This window comes from Pseudogymnoascus destructans, assembly GCF_001641265.1.
Source record: "Pseudogymnoascus destructans isolate 20631-21 unplaced genomic scaffold scaffold_33, whole genome shotgun sequence".
Lineage (NCBI taxonomy): Eukaryota > Fungi > Ascomycota > Leotiomycetes > Thelebolales > Thelebolaceae > Pseudogymnoascus > Pseudogymnoascus destructans.
In genome coordinates, this window is record NW_020167552.1 from 99326 (window position 1) to 114574 (window position 15249).

General features: G+C 48.5%; 6 protein-coding genes across 6 annotated transcripts; 4 read left to right on the forward strand and 2 right to left on the reverse strand.

The window, feature by feature from the left end:
* Positions 1-295: 295 nt before the first annotated feature.
* VC83_09069 (uncharacterized protein) lies at positions 296-1628 on the forward strand (the record flags this gene model as incomplete). The annotated part of the gene is made up of 2 exons (XM_024472607.1): positions 296-777; positions 1047-1628. The coding sequence occupies exons 1-2, from the start codon at positions 469-471 to the stop codon at positions 1626-1628; spliced, it is 891 nt and encodes a 296-aa protein (XP_024319916.1). The 5' UTR covers positions 296-468.
* Positions 1629-2940: 1312 nt separating this feature from the next.
* Positions 2941-3235, forward strand: VC83_09070 (uncharacterized protein; the record flags this gene model as incomplete). Its single annotated transcript, XM_024472608.1, has 2 exons — positions 2941-2964; positions 3074-3235. 2 exons carry the CDS (start codon positions 2941-2943, stop codon positions 3233-3235), a joined length of 186 nt encoding a protein of 61 aa, XP_024319911.1.
* A 211-nt stretch (positions 3236-3446) lies between these two features.
* On the reverse strand, positions 3447-4108 carry MXR1 (Peptide-methionine (S)-S-oxide reductase; the record flags this gene model as incomplete). The annotated part of the gene is made up of 2 exons (XM_024472609.1): positions 3447-3796; positions 3850-4108. The coding sequence occupies 2 exons, from the start codon at positions 4106-4108 to the stop codon at positions 3447-3449; spliced, it is 609 nt and encodes a 202-aa protein (XP_024319910.1).
* A 2094-nt stretch (positions 4109-6202) lies between these two features.
* VC83_09072 (uncharacterized protein) lies at positions 6203-7169 on the forward strand (the record flags this gene model as incomplete). Its single annotated transcript, XM_024472610.1, has 3 exons — positions 6203-6384; positions 6464-6590; positions 6642-7169. The coding sequence occupies exons 1-3, from the start codon at positions 6335-6337 to the stop codon at positions 7167-7169; spliced, it is 705 nt and encodes a 234-aa protein (XP_024319880.1). The 5' UTR covers positions 6203-6334.
* Positions 7170-7475: 306 nt separating this feature from the next.
* Positions 7476-8254, reverse strand: VC83_09073 (uncharacterized protein; the record flags this gene model as incomplete). Its single annotated transcript, XM_024472611.1, has 2 exons — positions 7476-8184; positions 8238-8254. The coding sequence occupies 2 exons, from the start codon at positions 8252-8254 to the stop codon at positions 7476-7478; spliced, it is 726 nt and encodes a 241-aa protein (XP_024319909.1).
* Positions 8255-9323: 1069 nt separating this feature from the next.
* On the forward strand, positions 9324-10777 carry SP3 (Subtilisin-like protease 3; the record flags this gene model as incomplete). Its single annotated transcript, XM_024472612.1, has 3 exons — positions 9324-9370; positions 9807-10001; positions 10061-10777. The coding sequence occupies exons 1-3, from the start codon at positions 9362-9364 to the stop codon at positions 10775-10777; spliced, it is 921 nt and encodes a 306-aa protein (XP_024319908.1). The 5' UTR covers positions 9324-9361.
* Positions 10778-15249: the final 4472 nt, after the last annotated feature.

Below are 15249 nucleotides of genomic sequence, written 5' to 3' on the forward strand. Positions count from 1 at the left end.
ACTGGATGATAAACTCCGTATGACTATCTCATTCTCTCCATATGTGAGTCAAAACTGCCAACCACCTACACCCAGTTACACCCACACCAACCAATCACGCCTCAACCCACACCCATCTCATCATCCTCACTTTACTACGCCGCCTATTAGCATCACCGACTCACACCTTCATACACCATAAAGTTGGAAGTACTCGTGACTCCAGTGGGGCAGGAAGGAAGCCTGGCCTGGAAGGTTACGCCTCGGGAGGAACGGGAGGGGGTCATCGTCATCTCTATAAAGGTTTGCTACTTCTCCTTGGCTTCATATTCTCTCGTCTCACTTCCTTCTCTACACTTTCTACTCTTGCCACTGGCAAAGTGATAGTTTTTCCTTTTCTCGTGGTTAATCCCCGTCCATTTTCCCCATCTCCTGGTCGAAAGAAAATCATCTCTATTTCCTATAACCTCGATTTCCGCTCTCGCAAACATGGTCATACCGGGCACCACACTAGTCACCATACCGGTCCCCTCCTTCCCCCAAAACCGTCGCCGCATGCGTCGCGGGGCACGCAAACGCCACGCCCTCTCCCGCAAAGTCGATCCGCGCGACGAGTACCGTGAGGGCGCCTTCTTGGCACACGACACGGCGTTCTTGCCCCTCTCACCCCCCTTCCCACGCGGCGGCGCACAGCCACAGTCGCTCGATCGCAGCTGGCTGGCATGGATGGCGCACGAGGTGCGGCGCGAGGAGGAGGACGAGCAGTGCCGCCTCTTCGGGGGCGATGCAGACGATGACGTAAGTCTCTGTGCCAGTATGCTCGCCGTCGTGTATGCTCTGTGGGGGGACATCGATTATACCGATCCCTAGTTCTGCAGACTGCAGATACATGCGCACGTCTACACCCATCACTTCTTTCAGTCCTTTAAACCACTTATCAACCCACTCCACTCACTCCACTACACCACCTCACCTCTCTATCCACCATCTCACCTTATCTCCACTCCACCACCATGTCAGTCTCAATGGGGACTCAAGACAAAGGAGACGAGCTTATACAAGCACAGGCGTTGCGCGCTCTTGGCATCTTGTACGATTCCATCCGCGATGACGGCGAGAAGAAGAGCGAGGCACCCCCACCGGCGTCTGGAGTTTCCACTGCTGGCATCAACAACGAGAACAACGACAAGGACAACGACAAGGACAACGACAAGGACGAGGGCAACGACAAGGACGAAGACGAGGACAAGGATATTAACTTCCCCCCTCTCCCCTACGGCCTCCACAACGTCCTTTCCAAACCAGCAAAACTCACAAAAACAATGAGACGACACAACTCCCGGCGCACACCCCTGACCATCCCCACGCCCCCCCTCTTGTCCTCCTACCTCCTGGACGACTCTGAGATCCTGCGCCTCACCGCTATGCAATCCCCCTCGCCAGCGAAGCAGCCAAACCAACACCAGTCATTACCAACACACGCGTCGTTCCCCACGCAATTCCCCGTCCCCCTCCACACCCCCGGAGCGACGACAGACCGCACAGACAAGCCCACAGCAACTATCATCACCACCACCAAGCTCGCCGACCCATCATGGACCCTCATCCCCCAAGACCCAGACTGGGTCCTCCTAGACGATGACTCGTAGCAGGTCCCGTGACGTTGCTCCATCCGCGGATGGGGCGCTAGGGCTGGTCCTCGTGATTCTAGACCCCGGTTTGTGGAATTCGGGGGACGATGGCTTTATCCCGATGGATGGCTCCTAGAGACCCGAAGGTCCTGGTGGCCAGTAACCCAGCACACACACCACAGAATTGAGAGAGATAAACGGGGAAGATAGCTCGAAGTACGAGTTTATCTTGTTTCAGGCGGATGAGGCATGCTCGAAGTACGAGTGTGGAAAATATTTAAAATGGTGCCTGGGAATTAGGAAGGTAGTTGTGTGCTCGTGGACACTGAGCTCGCTGCCTATGCTGGGTTTGTGTATGATGGATGGATGTTGATGTCGCTGGTTCGACAGGGGGTGGGTGGGGGGTATATAATATCCTTCTTGCTTACCTACCTGCTTTTAGTAGTTTGAGTTAATTATTAATGATATTTTGGAACATAATTTTTGTCTGGTTCGCTGTGATTGTGATGATTGTGATGTGAGAATATGGTAGGCAACAGTCAAGTCAGATAATCTGGGGATATATACACGACATCGTCGATCACGAGGCCCCAAGGCCGTCTCCGCGAGGCTTATATCCAGGGTGATATAAGTGAACCCCTCGTCGGACAAAATGTGCATATAAAGGTACAAGGGCTATGGGAGAGAATGAGAGTTGTTCGGTATCCAAGAGGTCTTGGTGGATTGAGAGAGAGACTGGATAAGATGCGGGCTGACGAGTGCAACGTGTACTCATGACAGCAATGTGGACAAACGACAGCAACATAGGCGAGCGACAGCAACATGCACAAACGACAACAAACCATGTACCAACAACAATTTCTCGCCGACAGCAATATAAACCCAGATCGCCCATCCACTCCGTGTATCGAGCTTCCTATTCTTTGATTCGGTGCGTCGCCGGGCCCGGCCCGCCCATATGTCGAGTTTTCGGTTTGTTCATCCGGCCCGCAGGGGGTGAAGAGAGAGAGAGAGGAGAAGGAGATGTAAGAGAGAGACGAGAAGGAGACATAGGAGGAGTGGCAAGATGTAGAGTTGAGGTGAGGTATAAAGGTGAGGTAAGAGAAATGAGGTGGAGGTGTTGAGAGGAGAATGAGATGTAAGAGAGAGACGAGAAGGAGACATAGGAGGAGTGGCAAGATGTAGAGTTGAGGTGAGGTATAAAGGTGAGGTAAGAGAAATGAGGTGGAGGTGTTGAGAGGAGAGAAAGACGTGATGTGAGAATGTGAGAATACTGTGGGTTCTAGTTGGCGGTATATATAAGTTACTGCATAGTCTGGCGGGGTTGATCATGAGGCCTCCGTACCTCAAAAAGGTAGCCAGTACTACCGATAGCAATGGACTGGCAACGTGAAATGGCAGCAACCAATCCACGCGGCGACATAACGAACTGCCTAGAATTGGAGATGTGGTAATTGGACCAGGAGTTAGAGTCGAGGGCTCACTGGACCATGGATTTGAGTCGAATGGTGCACTACGGCACCGTCGAGCAACAACAGCATCGACTGGCGACAGCAGGATGGAGAAATGACAGCAGCATTGGCAACAACGACTTCTTTCTCCTGACAGAAGTTCAAGCCCGCTAACGCGTTTTACTACGGTGATGGCGATGGTGCTAGTAATCACAGAGCACATCGAGTAGCACAATAGCATACGCCATAATCCCAATCATTGACAACGACGACGCTTAGAACCCAAAAGAATCAATTACATGGCAAACAAAGTGCTACCTATCTCTCTATAGAACTCCCCCACCCAACCTAAACGCCATACAACCCCCTGTCCACATACCACCCCCTACTGCAGCTTCGGAAAGTCCCTTAAAAAGTGACTCGGGCACTCATACCCTCCCTTGTTAACATCCAAGTACCGCTGATGGTAGTCTTCAGCATCCCACCACTCCCCTGCCGGCAGAATCTGCGTCACCACCTTCCCGCCCCACCACTGCTTGCTCGCCTTCTCGGTCACCTTGCACGCATCCTCTTTTTGTCCCGCGGAGTGGAAGTAGATCCCGCTGCGGTATTGCGAGCCTCTGTCCGGCCCCTGCGAGTCGCGCGTCGTGGGATCGTGCATTCGGTAGAAGAAGTCGAGAAGGGTCGTGTATGAGAGGGTGGCGGGGTCGAAGGTGAGTTGCACGGCTTCGGCGTCTGGGTTTTGTTAGCAATGCGCCATCACGTCCAAGGGCGCGGGGGGGGCTCACGGCCGGTAGACCCGGAACACACGCTGCGGTAACTGGGGCTCGTAGTGTCACCGCCGATATAACCCACGCGCGCGTCATAGAGGCCATTGTCGGCGAATTGCTTGCGGAACATGTGCTCGACGCCCCAAAAGCAGCCGGCGGCGAGGGTGGCTTTCTCCGCGCCGGCGGGGATGGGGCCAGGGGGTGTGATGGAGAGGGAGGCGCTGGAGGTGAAGGGGCGGAGGAGGCGGGAGATGAAGGTGGGCATGGTGGGTGACATTTGGGGTGTGCGCGAATGTGTTTGGTGGGTAGATGATTGGGATGTAGATATTGGGAGGTGGCGCGGAGGGTTTTATTTATGAGGTTTGTGGTTGAGTGCCCTGCGGATGACGGCGGGGTGGAGACCCACGCGGGCAAAATTGAGGAAACCCCGCAGTGACGCTAAAATATCACGATCGCGTCATCAAGCTCTCCCATCCTTGTATGATAATACAAATCATCGCTCCAGCAACTTCTCACCTCCGTAGTTTTTTATATGAAATTTAACAATTATACTCGAGTACCTCGTTCATAGATTTATCATAAAATGTGCATAAATACTTGTGAAACTATGTATGTGTTACTGTGGAAACGAAATTCAAATTGACGACCACCTTCTCCAGAACCCCAATTTATTATAAGTCCCAGCTATGGATTTTGACGATCTCGTACTGTCTCGACATGACAACGACCGCCTAGCATGGAACGAAGCTTAGTCAAGTCGGCCCTGTGGTATGCTAACTGGCGTCTAAATTGCGCGATAACCGCTAATGTTACGTCGCTGATCTAAAATGCGGCTCATTCAATTTCTGCATCAAGGTGCAGTTTGAAGATGACGGAGAAGAGTGGATGTTGCGCTTCCCTATTCCTGGAAAGGTCATGTTTCCAGAGCAAAAGGTGCGAGCTGATGTGCGACTATGAGGTACATTAGGGAAAAGACAGATATTGCAGTCCCGACTGTGATTGCTTACAGTATGGCGGATGATAACCCAAGCGGCCTTGGTCCTTTCCTTATCACGACCTTTGTTCAAGGCACACTACTGCCTTGAGCAGATTCTATAGACGAGCAGGGGATAAGGTCCTACTCAGCGTATCCCCGACTCGATACTAGAAGTTGTATATCGGCAAATTGCAGACATCATTCTAGAACTTTCAGATGATTTCGACCAGATAGGCTCATTATCTCCAATGATGATGATGCTTGGTCGATAGGCTTGGGGCTTCTAACACTCAATTCAAACGAAGGTGTGCAAGTTGAGCCGCGGGTTTATTCAACTACTTCCGGCTATCTACTTGACATTGCAGAGCAAGACATCCTCCATTTCGAAAAGCAGAGAAATAGTATTAGCAGTTCATCTGACGCCCGGCGGAAATACACTGCTCGCCATCTGTTCCGGGCCGCCACCCCTAGTTTCGTGTCACGAAGATACAACCAGGGCCCCTTTAAACTTTTCTGTGACGATTTCCGGCCGGGGAACATCCTTGTCGATGATTCCTTCAAGATTACTAGCATCATCGACTAGGAATGGTGTTATACTACACCCTTTCAATTTACATACTCCCCGCCCCTGGCTATATTAAAGGAGCCGGCCTATTGGAACTCTAATTCAGACGATGACCTTCTTGGCACCTACCTCTCGAAGCTTGAGATATTTATACGCATCTTGGAATAGCAGGAGTACCATCGACATATTGTGGCTGGCCAGAACGCAAACCCGAGCCTGTCGAGTCTGATTCACAGGTCTATAGCTGACAACACTTTTTGATTCCACGAGGCCGCTAGAGACAGCTTTGCATTAGATCGAATATACTGGTCGCGGCTTGATTCATTTTGCTATATCCTTTACGCGATCAGGACGAGAGATCCGACAGTGTTTGCCAGCAGGTGCCCACAAAGGCCTGAACGCATTCATTGATCGAAAGATGGAACATCTCCGTCAGTATGAGTTGAAGTTGGGCGTCGAAGAGGAATGTGAGGTGGGGAATGATACATGCGATAATAGCAACGGGTCGGATCAAGCTGGCTTTCTGACGGATGATCCTCTATATTCCCGAAATATCTCCCTGTTACATTTATGCTAGCTTAGCGTATACTATTATACGGCGGCAGCGATAGTCGATTTTGTGAATGCTTCAAGTCAGACAAATTGATAAGTAGGCGAGATGTCAATTTAGGGGTGGATTTTGAGGTAGTTGTTATAAAAGCCGTTTGAGGAATACAAAATGTAAGTGCTTTGAAACAGAGCAATCAATTTCTTTCAAGCCTATAAGGCAAAAACTCTACTCGTGAATCCAAACAAACAAAGAAAGAAACAAAACTACATTCCTGCAAGTACCCCAATATATTCACCTCCACCCCTCACAACTTTCTTCTCCTACACCTTTCTACACCAGGTGGACTATCCACCAAGTAACAAGAGTTGGCCACACCGAATTCATTTGCAGCACTTGGCTGAATCGTCGAAGAATGGCTCCAAAGCGTTCTACCAAGAATGTTAAACTCACAACCATGTACAAGTAAGTTGTATCACCGCAATTTCCTCGTGGTCTATTTCTGTTTGTACGCACATGGTATTGCTTTACTGACAAGATGAAGCTGCTTGATCACAGGAGCCTTCTCCGACCTGAAAATTACCTGCGGTGAAAAGACCTGGAATGCCCACCGAGTGGTAGTATGTCCCAAATCGTCGTTTTTCAGAGCAGCCTGTGCTGGAAACTTCAAAGTATTGATCAGTTGATCCTCTTGATGGAGTATAGCAACTAACCATCTATAGGAAGCTACCACTGAGGTTATAAACCTTGAAGACGACAATCCATTGATGGTGCGATTTATGATGGACTACTTGTACACGGATGACTACGACCTCGACCAAATACTTCCCGCAGGGAGCCCCAGCGAACTAAGCATTCATATACAGATGTATTGCCTTGGGGATAAATATGATATTGAGGGTCTACGCCACGTATCCGCCTGCAAATATCGAGACTCTTTGGAAGGCCAAGAAGCGACTTTCGAAGAATATTTAGCATCTATCCCCAAAGTCTATCTGCCACCAGTATCAAAGGATTTACAGAAAGCAGCAATCGATCACGCAAGGCTGAAGTTGGGCAAGAGCAATTGTTCGGACGAGTCAAGGTCTATGCTCAAGCGTGTCATGCAAGGGATCCCAGAATTTGGCTCTGACCTAATTGATGCCGTTCTCGCTGCGCCGGTTCCACGCATGTGCGAGGACTGCAGAGACGATGATATGCATGTGGAAAGGCTAGCCATATGTCACGTTTGTGGCGTCATCATAGAGTAAACATCACAAGAGTATTCAAATACGCGTCGGAACTGGTAGTAATTATGCCGTGACATTGTTCTTGTTGGCTCTAATGCCTCTTTTAATGGGAGACCCCACCAAACTTTTGATGCTCCGGATCGTGATAACTCCAATGTTATCTGCTCCATCGCCAGAAGGGTCAAAAGATGCCACAGTAAGTGACAGAGGACGCGTCCGCTGCACAATAGCATAGCATCATAGCATCCAAGAAGATCCTCCTCAAACAAGCCGCCTGGCACAGAAAACTGGTTCGCCTTGCCAAGTGAGATGTCCAAAGCATCAACATCAAAATGCAGCATTGTCAGGCCCCAGATCCTTTTTCTCCAGGAAGCCACGTAGACGCCCCGCAAACTCCATTCTGCCGCCATTCTCATCTCCCCATACGACGTCGAACCCGGCGTTCAGAACCCGCTGTCGCTCAACCTCGTTCACATCCCGCAAGCCAACGTGCACAAGTTTCCCCCGAATATCCATCACCTCATGTCCCTGTACCGACCCTAGTATCCCCTTCCAGCACTCCCCAGCCAGCATAGCAATAGGTTGCGAGTCAAAGTAGCCGCTCACGACAGTATTGGGAGTGTTATAGTCGTCATGTGCATCAAACCATACGCAACCTAGCTTCTCTCCCGTCTCACGGGCTCTCAGAGACCGATTATACCCAGCTGCCACGCCAACGGCAGCACTGCAGTTTCCCGAGAGAATAATGGGAAATGAATTGCTGTTGTGCGCTTCGGAAACGAGAGTTGAGGTGCGACGGAACAGCTCGAAGCTGCGCCTCTCTTCTCCTTCAAACTCGTCAACTGGTTCAATCTCAATCTCGTTGACGGGTACGCCGAGGTCCTTCAACGCCTGTACAACACCCAGCGATCGGATGAAGTCTGGTCCTGCTCCGACGCCACGGTTGTAGAACCCGACGTGGTACGGTGAGGATATGATGGTGATTGATTTAAGTATCGTTTGCGCTATGATTGGATGGAAAATCTGTCTCAGCTGCCTTCAAATACCCCTCGTATTTATATTTACCTTTAGATGATGATGGTCACTGACTCATTTTCTGGAAGCATCTCGGAGGAATCATTCCAATGCTTATTCCGCCAAGCGATGGACACCTGCAAGGCGCCGAGCACGTGCAGTAAACTATGTGGGGTAGAGTCAGACCAGTTAGCCCGAAGAAGGTGAAGATAACTTAACCGTTGATAAATCTATGTTAAGGTTAGCGACGACGGGGGTGTGTTGCGGCGTTGGAGATATCGGATACAAAACGACCATTCGGGCCGTGGCGGTGAGCTCAGTGTTGATTGTATGTGAACTATTTACAACATTACAACATTGTAAATAGTTCATCGAGCGAACTATTTACAACGTCGAGAATCCACATCCACTAGCGCGTCCGTACTGAGACATGCGCCATACCGTCCCGACGGGTTGGCTCCCCCAGAGCGAAGACCCGATGTAGCTGATGGGCAGCAAACAAGGACGTGAGACGGATGGCCGTTTCGGGCAAAAGACAAGCATGAAGGGTAACTGGACTAAAACCGGACATTCCGAATGGTTGGGGTGGACTCGCGGCTGCGTCTGTTTGTGTTGTGTGCCACGGTGGTTGGCGTAGCATTGCTGTATGTGTTGTACAGGAGCAGCTGTTCAGAGACATAGGTCTCAGATATCCCGAGGTGAGGATGGGATTTGTATTCTTCAAGTCTACCTGTCAGTAATAGTTCTATCAACTTATTGGCAGGCAACTTGGCCAGCTGGTGCGCGCCGGTTCCTGGCGGCCTGCATTGGCTGATCTTGCTTTACCTAGTCATATTTTCAGGGGCAGTTATTATCCCGAAATCACGATTTTCTCTTTTTCGTCCTCGATTCATGGTTCTACTACCGTTCGACATGCCACTGCATCTACTTTCGACGTTGGATGCGATGTGTGTTATTAAGAAACTACTACATCAGTGTGAAATATTTCACTCACTTTCGAAAGCCGCGGAATAGGACGCTGTACGTTGAGTTGTACAGCACTTTCGTGTCTGAGACACTAAACAGAAAACCCATCCTCATCGTTACTTATCATCCATACAAACGCACATATCTATATGCTGGTGGTCAGAAGCTGTGGCTAAGACATTGTCCCATCGTTGCCATGAGTTCAATCTCTGTTGATTAAACATTGCTTAGCCATGTATAAAGTAAGATATATTATCTTCTAGAAACCGTCTTGCTCCTCCATACCGGTCTATAATCACCTCACTTCCCCACTACCACCCACCATGCTGTTTTCCAAGAGCCTCGTTGCCCTCGTGGCATGCTTCCTGCCCCTTATTGTCAGTGCTACTGAGCTGAAGCTCCGCAATGCCGCCGCCACAAATGTCGCTGCAGACAGCTATATTGTCGTCTACAAGGACATTGACGACTCAACCTTCGAGTCTGAGATGTTCAATGTTCATTCATTCCTGAGCAAGCGTGACTCGACCTTTAGGGGGCTGGGTCACAAATATAAGATGCCGAAGTTCAAGGGCTACCAGATCGAAAGTGATATGGACACCGTCAACAGGATATCACAATCGCCCCATGTTAGTTGGCAATAGAATTCAAAGGGACGCTCATAATACTAACTCGGAATAGGTGGCTTATGTCGACAAGGATGTGAAAGTCTCCGCCTACGACCTGTCTGTTCGCATCGGCGCGCCATGGGGACTTGACCGTATTTCTCATCGCAACGGGACTTCTCCAGGGCTCGAAGAATATACTTATGATTCCAGCGCAGGAGGAGGAACCACCATCTATATTATTGACACTGGTGTCTACATCGAACACGTCGTATGTTCTCAACCTCACCCAACGCAATAGTCCCCAGTCATCCATTAACCGTTTTCTAGGAATTTGAAGGCCGCGCCACATTTGGCGCTAACTTCATCCCCGGTTCGCCCGATACTGATGAGGATGGACATGGCACTCATGTTGCCGGTATCGCCGCTGGAGCCAACTTTGGTGTTGCCAGCAAGGCCAAGATTATCGCCGTCAGAGTCCTCGATGCCAATGGAGACGGTAAGGGCTCCAACGTCCTCGCAGGTATGCAATGGGCCGCAGATGACGCCGGAAAGAAGAACCAGACTGCGAAGTCAGTCATCAACATGTCCCTAGGTGCGGATTACTCGGAAGCCTTCAACAAGGCCACCGAGGCCATCATCGCCAAGGGCATTGTTGTCGTCGCCGCCGCCGGAAATGAAGACGCCAATGCCTCTGGCGTATCCCCTGCGTCTACTGTGGACGCCATCACCGTCGGCGCGACAGACAGAAATGACAGCCGCGCCGCGTTTTCGAACTGGGGAGTAGCTCTTGACGTCTTCGCCCCGGGTGTTGACATTCTCTCCGCCTGGATCGGCGGGAAAGATGCCAACAAAACCATCTCGGGTACTAGCATGGCCTGCCCTCACGTCGCGGGGCTTGCAGCTTATTTCATTGGTCTGGAGAAGAACGGAACCAGCACACCGTCCAAGATCGCTACCAAGATCAAGGGGGTCGCTACGAAGAACGTTGTGCTTCATCCGAAGAACAGCCGCGACAACCTTGCTTATAACGATGATGGTTACTGAGCTGGTTGTTGGCGAGGAGAGGAGTATAGCCTAGGTATGAGGCATAATAGGTTTGGGTTGGCATTCAACTCTTTCTGTAATTAGATACATAGCCTCCTTGCCTCATTTGCTATATAGTTTCAAGATACCAATGATATGCTCATTGCCAGTGTTCGGCGGATATATATCCGGGTAGTATCCGTGATGCCCACGGGTAGAGCTTGTATCCGGCCAATATCTCACAGGTAGAGTAGGTATATATCCGGATATATGAGGCTAAATTCCGTGGATAGAGCATATAAAGATGAAGCTTTAGATAATACTAATAAACTATAACCTAACCTAACCCTACACCTGTAGCTTGAAATATTAGACTTATTCGTGTGCCTCATCATCAGCATCATCGCCTCACTATCAGCCTTATCCGACACCAATTCCGTAAGCAAAGTAAATATCTAATCGTTAGTGGTGATAACCTATTCCGCTTCTTTGTAATAATATCACTACTATTACTAAATGCCCGTTCTGATTCTGCAGATGTTGCTGGAATTGCTAAATGGTCACGAGCAATAACTAGATATGGTATTGCTTTGCGCACTAATATTTGAGCATATCCGATGCTCACTAGGCCGTGGTTCAAGCATCTACCGCCCCCATTCTAGCCCTTGAAATGCTAAGCCCTCTGATGCAAATAGGTCTTCGTCAGAATCAGGTTCTTGCTCTGTTGTATTTGTAGCACCTATTGCTTCTGCAAGAGCTGTTTCACGGTTGATACACTCTGCATTAAGGTGATACTCTCGCTTTTGGTATGTTCTACAAACGTTTTCAAATTGCGCCCTTGCTCGTGCTCTTCGTGTATCGTCTATAGTATTTGGATAAACTTTTTAAATACTATATGACTCATTTGTAGGTCACAAATTGTAGCGACAGCTAAGTGCTTACATTACTGATTTATTATAAGAGTATAATACTCATTAAGCTTTTGAAGCGCAGCTCTAAAGTCTAATTGTAGAGCTTACCAAGATCTTCTTGCATTGTCTTAACCTTATTTATCATCTTTAATTAAAGAGGGATAGTAAAGTTAAGGGTTAGATATGAATCGCTTTGTAACCGTCTTAATGGCTTTAGAATACTAATATCAAGCTTTTGTATTATACACACTACTGTAACGTAAGTCGTGGCGTAACGCAACGGGTGTCGCAACGCAACGGGTGTCGTAACGCAACGGATATCAGAGGAGAACGACGTAGAAAATTAAATAGCTAAACATCAACAATAATACATGACCCAGTATCGCTCTTAGAATCCTCGTGAAGTACTTCTTCATCATCGCAATCACTATCAGAAATGTACACAACTGCCTTTTCCTTTCCCTTTCGTGTTTTCCTACCTTGACTTTTTGTAGCATTCTCAGCCTCCACCACTGCATCGCATAATTCTTGCGTAGAGATATGGAAATGGCCCTTTAAAACCACCCTCTTTCCCTTCGTACGGGTCGCACGCTTCTTTATGATAGACTGTAAGTTGTTGGAATCATGTTGGTGGACGATACTTTGCGCATGAATTTGCTCAGTCCCGGTTGTCAGTTTTTGGATATATCTGCGGACTGGTGTTGCAACAGTCGTATGGTCCTTAATTGTTGAATTAAGTAGCTTATTCGCATCCCACAGTATCGCTGGATCAGGTGGTGAGCTATTTACAAAGACTTGATTAAAAATATCAAACTGGGTTGGTGTTCTTGGTCTTTCTTGCTCGGGTGTTGCATCGCGGGCCATCGTACGAAGTGCTCTTTGTGGGTTGAATGGGATTAAACCAGCACCGCGCCAGGCAGATTCGATGTTCTGACGATTGCATACATCTGATCGTGCTCGAATATATGCTTCCATCCACTCGTACTTCTGTATTCGTACGAGTTGTGCTTGGTTCAAGTGCGATAGTGCTGCTGTCAGCCGTTTTTTGAGAGGGCCAAAAATCGCAACATCAAGCGGCTGTAGCAAGTGTGATGTATGAGGCAGTAGGATAAGAAGCGCAATTCGATTTTGAAGACAGTGTGCTATAACGCTTATATGTGAATCGTGGCCATCACAAATAAGAAGTCGGTGTTGTCTGCCTGCTTTTGCTCGGGTTATCGGTTCAAAAACACGCCTCAACCACTCTAAACTGTGAACGTTACTCGTCCAACCCTTTGTATTTGCTGAAAAGAACCATTCATTATGTACGCTATTCGGTATCCAGTTCTGTAAGACGTTCGACCCTTTGAATATCCCGAGCAGTGGTAGAATTGTTCCATCTGCGCAAATACAGTCCACCATCGAAACCCATTCTTGACGGCCAGGATGAGCCTGGTGCTTTGTACGAAGTGATGAATCGAGTATTATACGCGTTAACTCCATTGTCCCAATCGAAAATCCAGACTCGTCCATGTTATATATGTCTTTTTGGTCGATTCCGTGTTCTTGAACCACTTTCTGATACGCGTCAAACCACGCGTCAAGCACTGGTTTTGTTGCCCCGTCCATTCGTACAGACTCAATTCGATGTCCAATAGCAACTTTGAGATGTGGGTGTCGTATAATGAATCGGGGAACCCAGTCCTCACCAAGCGTATCATGTGGTTGGAGTTCAAGCACGTCGGGTGTCGCATTGTCCAAATCATATGTTTTACGCAGTTCCTCTGCTATTTCTTTTAATAAGCGATGCCCAGGAGAGTACCCACTGATTGTTAAGTCTTTGATCCACTTCAGAAGTACGTTTTCCTGAGCGTATGAGAGTTTCTGCTGTTGTTGGCGGGCTTGACGGCGAGATAACCCCCCATTGACACGTCGCGTCAATGTGCTCCGCGTCAACCCCAAGTCCTGGGCAGCCTTATACAAGCTTTTATATTCACCATTTTGAATGCAGTTACCGCCTGAGTAATACGAGACTCTAAATCCGCCGTCGCTACGCTTTTCCTATGCACCATTGTTGAGTTATTCAAGTTACAAGTTGGTAGTCCTCGGTTATCAGTTGCGTTACGACACCCGTTGCGTTACGCCACGACTTACGTTAATTAGTATTCTAAGCTTTATAGAAATTTTAAGCATATAATATGTTGAATTCTAGCGTATAACGTACATGTATAGCGAAAGCGCCAAACAAGCGAAAGCGCCAAAATTATCTACCCTCACGACAAACATTGCGATAAATCTACCACAACATTAGAAATCAATTGAAACTACTCGGAGTCCTCTTCCTCAGAGGTGTCTATTACAATCTGACACGTGCGCGCATTGTGCCCAGTCTCACCACACTTGCCACAGCGACGGGCACGGGTTTCTTCCCTTGGCTTCCGACCACGGCTTGCCCTTATTTCCTGCTCTACCTGCTGCACAACATCCCTCTCATCCTGTAGCTCTTGCGCCCCTTGTTGACTAAGTGATCCTCCTTGCTGTAGTCGTGTTTTCCTAGCTCTCCGGCGCTTGCTTAGTACTTCATTTGCCTGTCGTAGGTTTTGGTTCTCTGCCTTTAGCAGTGCTAATTGATGCATTATTTGCGATGCACCCTTTGTAAACTGGTCAACAGCTGCATAGATTGAGGTTGGAGAGCTATTTTGATGGCGTGAAATCCGAGTTTTAATAAATGTAGACTGTGACATAGCTTCAATTGGGTTGTTTGGTGTCTGAGAAACCCAAGGTTGAGCAGTACCTGGGCGGGAGCTTGGAGGCGTTGGTGTCCTTAACTTAAGATCAAGTGTAGATATCACTCTCTCAGGGTCAAATGGAAGAAGCCCTGCCCCTCGGAACCCGCCTCGAATGTTACTTTCCGTCATTGTAGTGTTAAATGCAGCGTGGAAGGCAGGAAAGAAGTCATCCTTTGTAATATGAGAAATATGAGCCTGCATCATATCTTCAATTTGCCGACCATAGGCCTGCTTTAACGGGCCGAAACAGCCAACATCAAGTGGCTGGAGTAGATGAGAAGAGTGAGCAGGCATACAAAGCGTAATAATGTTGTGTTCCTTGCAGTACTCCTCAAACTCATCTGAGTGGTGGCTCTCATGACCATCAAGGACTAACAAGCGATAACCACCAACACTCCGGGCCTTTGTATGCTTCTCAAAGTGCTGAATCCAATCCATGCCTCTCTCGTTTGTAGTCCAGCCATTTTCAGTAACAGAAATCACCCAATCGCTTGAAAATCCACTATTCTCATACCAAGATGTAAGGTGGTTTTTGCCTGCAACAATGATAAATGGTGGTACTGCCCAACCTTGAGAACTAACGCCTTGGATTACTGTAACCCATTCCCGATTACCAGGCTGTACCTTCTTTGCTTTTGCCCGCCCGTCTGAGCTTGTTACAACCATAGCAGTTGAGATAACGCCCATCATAAACCCAGTCTCATCAAAGTTGTAGATATCTGCTTCATCGATACCATATTTCGCAATTGTGTTATGCACAAGCTCAAACCAGCCATTAATAACTTCTGGATCTTCGCACTTAGCCCTCTGGTAG